Source organism: Pseudochaenichthys georgianus, chromosome 8 (assembly GCF_902827115.2).
Source record: "Pseudochaenichthys georgianus chromosome 8, fPseGeo1.2, whole genome shotgun sequence".
Lineage (NCBI taxonomy): Eukaryota > Metazoa > Chordata > Actinopteri > Perciformes > Channichthyidae > Pseudochaenichthys > Pseudochaenichthys georgianus.
Window position 1 is genome coordinate 31,069,080 of NC_047510.2, and position 8,575 is coordinate 31,077,654.

Here is an 8,575-nt window from a genome sequence, read left to right on the forward strand (position 1 = left end):
ACACACCACACTTTTCGCGGCACACGTACTTACGTACAATCAGCTCTGAATTATGTGAGATGACGTATGGGGATGGCAACTCAGTGCCCCTATGGTCATTATTTTTTTGCCACACACATTAAATACTCTGAGCATGCGCAGTGTAGTTTTTACAGTCACCGTTCACTTAGACAGTGAGAGGGAGGGGCATGATCGGGTTTTCCCCACATGGCTCTAAACAGCTCAATATGCACACACTGTAGACACTAATTAGAAGAACACAGACTAAAACATCAATGTACCGACGAATCAGATGATTAAACATGATCTTAAAATATATTTTATATTTTTTTTTACTTTTTTTTGTAATCATTATTTTTAATACTTTCTGCTGACACTAGGTGGGGCTGTGTCTGCCCCTAATGCCTGATCAGAATTCTACAGGAGATAAAGTTAAATTCGCTTGTGATTAAATGCCACCCTGTTCTAAACCACATCAAAGATTATTTCTGAAACAGTATGGAGCTCAAATGCTTTTTCTCTTGCGGGTTTATCACAAGGTGAGTTCCTTTTTTTATTTCTTGCTTTTTAAACACATGTGCTCTACAGCAGGGGTTCAACAACCCCCGCGAAATAGCGTAATATTTGCAGAATTATAAATATATAAAAAAAAAATTCAAAAAATGTTTAATTTGTGCAATTATAGGCCTACCAGTGATATTATTTCATCCAGTAGCCTGGTTAAACTTTCACGAGAAAACTGTTAAAAATGGCTTTTATGATGTTCCGAGGGATTCGGCGGATCAGCCTGGGTCTCAGCCTCTCGTGCGCACGAGAAAGTTACCGGTGCGCCAAGAAGAGGAGCGTACAGGAGACAACTGTTTAATTGCAGACTGTTATGTTTATGTGGGGAAATGGCAGTGCATACATTATTTGAGATATATTTCAAACTCGGACTTAATTTTAAGGACATGTCGGCCAGGGGTGTAGAGCTATTTGTTTAAGCACCGGATTGGCAAAACAGGAGAGTAAACCAGTCTGCCTTGATCTATGAATTCATGTCCGGGACTCTCACGGTATCTGCTTCCCGCAGCTGTTTTATAGAAAGAAAACCTCCTTCACTTCATGAAATGGCTGCAGGCAGCATCAGGAGGCAGCGGGACGTATACTGCGCCTCTGAGAAGTGCAGCACCAGCGGGTAAAGATGTGCCTTTTTACGCACCGCCTTCGCTGTGTTTACCTTCATCAGAACAGCTTAAGAGTGACTGCAGGCTGCTACGTGTTAACCACACACACCTCTACACACATCGAACTGCCCGATTACTCCCCCTTTTAACGTTATTTTATGAAGGAGATGTCCAGTCACCAAGGCGCATGATGTGTGTGTGTATGTGCTCGGCTCAGCTCTGTGTGTTCGGTGTGTTTGTACTGTCCGACACCGGCATTTGTTTTCAAATGACCATGAACAGTAATTTACACACATCTGGCTAACTCCATAGGTAGCCTATGCTGGTGTTCCCAAAATAAATTTGTTTAATCTTAATCTCGATGTAGTGCTAAATGCTGGATTATTCGTAAATCATACGAACAAAACCAAAACGTTGATTTATCTGTTTTCCCGTTTTGGTTTAAAAACTGAATTACGTCGGTTTTTTGGTTTTCCTTTTTTCGAAAAACCAAAAAACGACACCGGTTCTTTTTTAAACATGAATATGTTTTGGATGCATATTGTTCTTGTTCAGGCTGTTACATACAATTAGCCTCTGTTGCTACCTGCTGGTGGTGAGTAAATATTAAAATCAGTTTAAATTGACACCCGGTCCGCGATTTTTTTTCTGTAATTTTTTTTAGAAGTTGAACTTCTTCATATTTGTCTCATATTATAGTTTACTTTCCATTCAGGAAGTATGACGCTGCGCTGTCAGTACGCTTCTCCATGTTTGTGATTGGTCAAATGTTGCTAACACCCAGTGGCGACTGGTCATTAGGGGCAGGTGGGGCACAGCCCCACCTAGTGTCAGCAGAAAGTATTAAAAATAATGATTACAACAAAATGCAAAAAATAAATTAAAAAATATATAAAATATATTTTAAGATCATGTTTAATCATCCGATTAGTCTGTACATTGCTGTTTTAGTATGTGTTCTTCTAATTAGTGTCTACAGTGTGTGCCTATTGAGCTGTTTAGAGCCATGTGTAGTGCTGCGTACCTGGACTCACATTCAGGTTCAGGTCCGGACTCAAGTCCAGAGGTTCAGGTTCAGGTCCGGACTTATAAGTCCGGACCTGAACCCATGGCTTGTGTCAAGTTGTGTGAGTAACTAAAGTGAACTTATTGTGAGCTAATTATCAATTGAAAATTAACTCATAATCAACTCAAATTCACTCATCAGGTTTATTGTGCTCCCTTCCAACTTGTGTCTACATTTCTCTACAAAGTACAAATGTGCCACTTAGTCTACAAATGACTTATGACAGCAACTACAGTGAACTACTACAAAGTTCAAACATGTATTTCATTTACCAAACTAAAGTAACCAAACAGTCCCTGAGCTGACTGAGCCTAAATCCCTAAAGCGTTGCTGAAAGGTAGAGTGTAGAGTAGACTATACGCATTACACTGTTACACACCTACTATACAGTATAGGCTACACTGTAGTGACTGTACAGTCAGAGTGTACTGTACTGTCTGTGCACCATGTATTTTCTACAATCTACATGTGTACATTATACAGTACATACTACATACATAGTGATGTACATACATACTGTTAGAAATTAAAATCAATGTTGATATGGCGTAATTTTGAATTAAATACACTAATTTAAATCATTTTTATTCTGAAAAAACCGGAAGTTCACACTATTAACTTAATACTTTTATTCTGAAAATTCTTCATTTCCGGTTAGCATTAGCATGTGGCGAAATTCTACATCTTCAAACCGTGAATCGAAGGTGAAATGACATGTGATGTTGTACACTGAGCACACTGGGATTAGCACTCATTTATTCACACTGAATAACGTTCATCAGGGAATGTTTAAATAACCACAGACACCAGAATATACGTAAGTGCTAGTTTTTTTGCGAGTCCAAGTACCGGTTCCCGACGTTCCGGTTTTAACCGGACTTGTACCGAAACTTTTTACAAGTCCAGTACCGGTTCGGCGTACCGGTACGCAGCACTAGCCATGTGGGACAAAACCTGATCCTGCCCCTCCCTACATGTGCCCCTTTCACACCAGCGCCTGTTGTTATTTGTTTTAAATGTGTCTTGCACACAATAAAATAAAATACAGTATACCACAAAACCAATAAGACACACATGCCCCTTTCACACCAGCGCCTTTTCAGCTCCGGCTCGGAGCTAGAGCCTGAAAAGCGCCGGGTTTTCCAGTTCACACCGGAGCTGCGCCGGCTCTTAGCTCCGGAATCCGCTTCATTTCCAGCTCCAAAAAATTGTCGGTCCAGAGGCAAGAGCTTTGGAGCTAAGAGGTGACGTCGCTTACGTCTCTCTTACGTCGAGGCGTGCAGGAAACTAAACCCACCTCCCATGGGTCGACTGTTATGCCTGCCTTCAAGCAGTAGTGCCTATAAACACACTTTATAAAGTCAGGCAACACTAACCAGGCTTCGTGTGATTCTGTTTATTGTGCCTTACTTTGACCATCCGTTCGCTGTTATCGATCATTGTGGAGAGAGGCAGACGTGTTGTTTTGTATTATTGCAGCTATCGGATGCAAGTAGTCAGTTTAGCTTCGGTTGCTATGCTAACATCACCCGTTTTATACCAGAGAAACTTTCATAACAGCGTTGTGATACCAAACAGTGTCAATTCAGACTGACACACATTCACTTAGGCTAAGGGAACTGGGGATATGCATCAGCTGCTTGTGTGAGTCGGACAGTGAATACTTTAGAGCGGCCGCTGCAGTGTGAGCTAACCGGGAGCTAACGGGAGAATAAACTCCTGTGGAAGAGCTGCACTGCAGCGGTCGGTAAATGCTGCAGAAACACATTAATAAACAATGAACCACGGCACTCTGGAGAAAAGTATAAGGTTGGAGAAGTCGTTATTCAATCAAACGATCATCGACCCGACGCAGTTGTTGTTGTTGTTGTTGTTGTGAGCTGCCGTTGGGGGGCAAATCAGCGATGTAAACGGTGACGTCATGACGCAGCAAGGGCAGCTCTGGGGCGCCAGTGGGCGGTGTGCACAGAGCGGGAAACCGGAGCTGAACCAGAAAAGCTCCCGCTCGGAGCTAGAAACTGAAAAGCGCTGGTGTGAGAGAGAGAGAGAGAGAGAGAGAGAGAGAGAGAGAGAGAGAGAGAGAGAGAGAGAGAGAGAGAGAGAGAGAGAGAGAGAGAGAGAGAGAGAGAGAGAGAGAGGAGAGAGAGAGAGAGAGAGAGAGAGAGGAGAGAGAGAGAGAGAGAGAGAGAGAGAGAGAGAGAGAGAGAATGCCTATATTGGACCTATGTATATTTCATTATAACTTTGAGAGACTGTTCATAGGACCCATTTGAGTCTGGTGTCTAAGTTGAGTGTTCTACTCGTTATTGTATTCCTTGTACTTATATTTGTGTTTTATGTTTAAGATTTCAGGACATGGAGAGTGGTTTCTTAGCCTGCTTGTTATGTGTTTCTTAACAGAGAGAGAGAGAAATAGAGAGAAGTTAACATGCCATTTTAGTTTTATGTATTCATGTATTTGTTTCTGTTCAAGAACCCAAATAGAGTTGTTGTAGTTATCCCATGTATACATACAACGTGTTATTCAGCTCCTTGCAATTTGGGATTTTATTTTTGGTTGGTAGACCTCGGTGAGCTGGTCATTTCAAAAGTAGCCCACCGGCTCAAAAAGTGTGGGCACCCCTGACTTAGACAGTCAGAGGGAGGGAGAGGGGTCTGCCTGCAGACCTCCACTGTCAGGACAGTTCCGGTGCAGACCTCCAGTGTCAGGACACCTCCACTGTCAGTACAGGAAGTGACGATTCTGACGAACACGTTTTTTCCCCCGCCCACCGAACGACTCGTCTGATGGTTTTTGCAAATTAGTAAGGTAAGGTGCGTGACCTGTTTGCACTATCCAAAACAATGAATGCAGTCTAAATGTATTGTTTCGCAGACAAAACAAAATGTATCGATATAATATATATATACTTGCAGAGCATATCATTTGCTTATCATAGGCCACCTATGCCGTTATTCTCTGATGCGTCTCAATATCATCAGCGGTAATAACAAAAAAGTTGATGGAGGCAATGTAATGCACTCGTTTACCGAGACATGGGAAACTGAGCACAAGTTTGTGATAAATGGAGACAAGCCGGTATGTCTTATTTGCTACGAGGCAGTGGCATTGTGTGAGAAACCTTAAGTAACCGTGTGTGTGTGCCGATGTACAAGCATGTGTTTTTGTTACGGAACTAATTTCTTTAATAAATTGTGCAATAGTTGTTCACAGCTAGTTATTAATTACGTTATTACTAAAACCAATAATATCGAATGCAGAGGCAATTGTGTAATGTGAAAAATATATATTTATATAGTCTTTTTACGTTGTTAGCTAAGTGTTTGTCAGTTCGGCTTTATTAAACGTTTGTGTAAAGAGGTTAGCAAGGGTAGGTCTGCATGTGTTGTTGTTGGCAATGACACTGGTATCTTTTAAAAGAAGAGATAATGCAGATTAAAAGTGTGTCTATCGTTTCTGGCCGTTGTAGAATGTAATGTATAGTGAAATAAGTTGTTTTCACACTTAAACAGCGTGCAAAGACTGGCCGTATGAAGTATTGTTTTAATTGAAGTTTTAGTACTTTACATTTTGTAACATTTGTTCCTGTTTTTTGTAGATGCATCTTTCAATCCTCTGTGGCACTGCAAAGCCTGCCACCTCTGATGGTGTGTGTTGTGCATGAAAGAGGACCATATTGATCATTTTGATAGCGACCTGTTTAGATCTTCATACAGCTGTGTTTTTCCTTCTAGAAACCTTTCACAGTCAATACATCCTGGACCGTGGAAAGAGACGACTGGTTTGGTAATAGAGGTAATAGTATACCATTTGTATCATTTATATTCAACTGAAATGTCAAACCATAACAAAACAACTAAATGCTTTCTGACATGCTAGGGTTTCCCCAGGCAACTGTATGGGAATGACTGTGGCATCTTCATGTTGATGGTAGGCTACATTATTGGTCTGATTGAATTCTCTGTTGTTTTTAAGATAATAACATTAAATTATATATTTTCTTTCATAGTATGCCCTTTACACCATACTAGATGCACCCTATGATTTCACTATTGTAAGTTGATCTGGTCATTTAAAGTAAACTCAAAATCCCATTATGACATTTAATCTGACATACAGTGATAATATATTTCTTTCCTTTTTTAGACTGACATGCCAGCTTTGCGAAAATGGTGGTGTGTCATGCTAATGGAGAATTTCGACCTCGGAAGGTGAGACCACTAAAATGTTGACGTTAGATTAACTTTGAAATGGTTAAAAAACACAATGTTATACCAACAGTACCTGTATTTGTTTCTTTATTTAACCCTTTTTATTTGAGTCATGGCAAAATGTTTGCCCACTGGACAGAGAAATCTAAAGCCCTCCTGCGAGGTGAGGTGCCTCCAGTGTTCAGAATGAGGAAGAGGAAGTTGGATGACATCACGGAGGTCAGATTTGCATTGCAATCTATTTCATTTAAGTTGTGTTTGTATCTACTCTCACACTAAAGCTTCAATTTCATTATTTGTTTCACCACTCTATATTTAAATATATATGTATTTTGTCAATATTTACTGCATTTATTCTTCCTCGTGGTATCAGTATTTAGGACGATGTTGGAGGACAGTCCTTAAACTAAAGAATATGTTGAAAATAGCATACTTTACTAAAAGTATGGTAGTTCATGGCAATAGTCCCTTGTATTTTGAACATTTGAAGTTTTTTTGTTTTTTAGAAAGAGGAGCAACTTCAGCCTCATCCAGCTGATGTCTCAGTTGGGAAAGATGTGGATAAAACAATGGAAGCGGTAGGCTTGTTTACTAGTTATATACATCATATCCAAGGAGGACGCCCTTTCCTTGGGTTAGTCTGCCAAAAAGCTACTTAATGCTTAATATGTATCAGTGGGTATGATATATTTTCTCTTTTCCGTAGCCAACATCTAAGATCGTGCAGGACTGCAAGAAGGCAGCAGAATGGGTGGTGGCACACAAACATTTGTGCACCAGGGTGCATTTGCCCGATGCAGTGAGCATGGGGGAAGCACAACTAAGAGAGGCTGTCAAGCTTTGGGAGGAAAAACCTGACGAATGTAACGAGGATGAGATGGAGGCAATCTTGGAGCCATTCAAGTTTAGGTTTAAACATATGGAAGACATGTGGACCTTCTTAAACGAGATCAGAGACAAAAGAGGGTATCTGGCATTCTGCGAATGCATTTCTGTTTGAATAAAGGGCAACAGGAAGTTGGAACACTTTGTCAGTTTTTGTGTGTTTTGCTTTGTTTTGTTTTTCAATGAAGCATTTGATAATTCACCTTGATTATACCATGAACACCACAGAGGAATTTTGGTTTACTTTAAGATAAGCCTTTTATTGTCTCCCGCATCACACCACAAGGGCAATTTAGGAGTCCATCAAGGGGATCTAGCAGAAAAAATAACTACCAAATATGAAAATAATTGACATTTTAATACACAATGGAATCTAAAATGGATATAATTTATAGCAAATTGTTTAATATGCAGATTCTTAATCCAATAGTGCAGTAAAGGGAGAAATAAAGTATGTAGGAGTGAAGTGAAACAGTCTATTGTAATAGCAAACAGTAATTAGACTATAGAGCTGTAACATAATAAGTAACATAATTATACATAACATTTTCAGGCTTATGACATAAATAAGAGGCAAATAATTTTAAGAAAATAAATATGGTTTTAACTAACTTCTACTGCCCTCTTAAGTGGTGTCATGCTGACATAGTTAAAATATCTGGGTATGGGTCGCGTTTGCCATTCGATCAGTGAGGGGAGAAAAATGCAACAAAAATGGTCAAAATCCGTTAATATATGGATGAGTGGGGGGCGGGCTGGACACAGGCCGTGGGGGGACACCCGAGACCGGGCAATGTCCAAGGTAGAAACCGGGTGAAATAGCCCAAAAAATAATAAAACCGGAGAAAGTGGAAAAAAGTGTCCGAAAATAGGCACTCGTGACTCGTGAGGCGGGCAGAGTCCCCTGTCAACTCCCGTTACATTCCTCCATGGTGTCTTTTGAGCGAAACACTTTTACGAGAACCAGGCTGGGGGGTCAAAAGGGCTTGACCAAGGCCGACCCAAAGTGCACGGTGAGCGGACTCATCACCTCCGTGATGAGTCTCCATTGTGATTCAGTGGGCGGGGAAAAAAACGTGTTCGTCAGAATCGTCACTTCCTGTACTGACAGTGGAGGTCATAGATATATATACACACTAGATGGCTCATGGGAGATTTTCCAGCGTTGCTGACTGGCCGCCATCTTGCTACAGTCAACAGTTACTCTGATTCGCGTTATGGTAGCTGTTGTAAGGTGAGTGATCTG

At 40.7% G+C, this 8,575-nt stretch overlaps 1 protein-coding gene across 6 annotated transcripts; it reads left to right on the forward strand.

Moving 5' to 3' along the window:
• The first annotated feature begins 4,916 nt into the window (after positions 1–4,916).
• Positions 4,917–7,468, forward strand: LOC117450887 (uncharacterized). 6 transcript variants are annotated; one of them, XM_071204215.1, is made up of 9 exons: positions 4,917–5,046; positions 5,832–5,880; positions 5,968–6,028; positions 6,113–6,163; positions 6,243–6,287; positions 6,380–6,444; positions 6,555–6,663; positions 6,951–7,022; positions 7,151–7,468. In XM_071204215.1, the coding sequence occupies exons 4-9, from the start codon at positions 6,155–6,157 to the stop codon at positions 7,442–7,444; spliced, it is 594 nt and encodes a 197-aa protein (XP_071060316.1). In that variant the 5' UTR covers positions 4,917–5,046; positions 5,832–5,880; positions 5,968–6,028; positions 6,113–6,154; the 3' UTR covers positions 7,445–7,468. The 6 variants fall into 6 exon arrangements, with proteins under 6 accessions (XP_071060316.1, XP_071060313.1, XP_071060314.1 ...); XM_071204212.1 differs by having other exon boundaries at positions 4,917–5,041; XM_071204213.1 differs by lacking the exon at positions 5,832–5,880 and having other exon boundaries at positions 4,917–5,041.
• Positions 7,469–8,575: the final 1,107 nt, after the last annotated feature.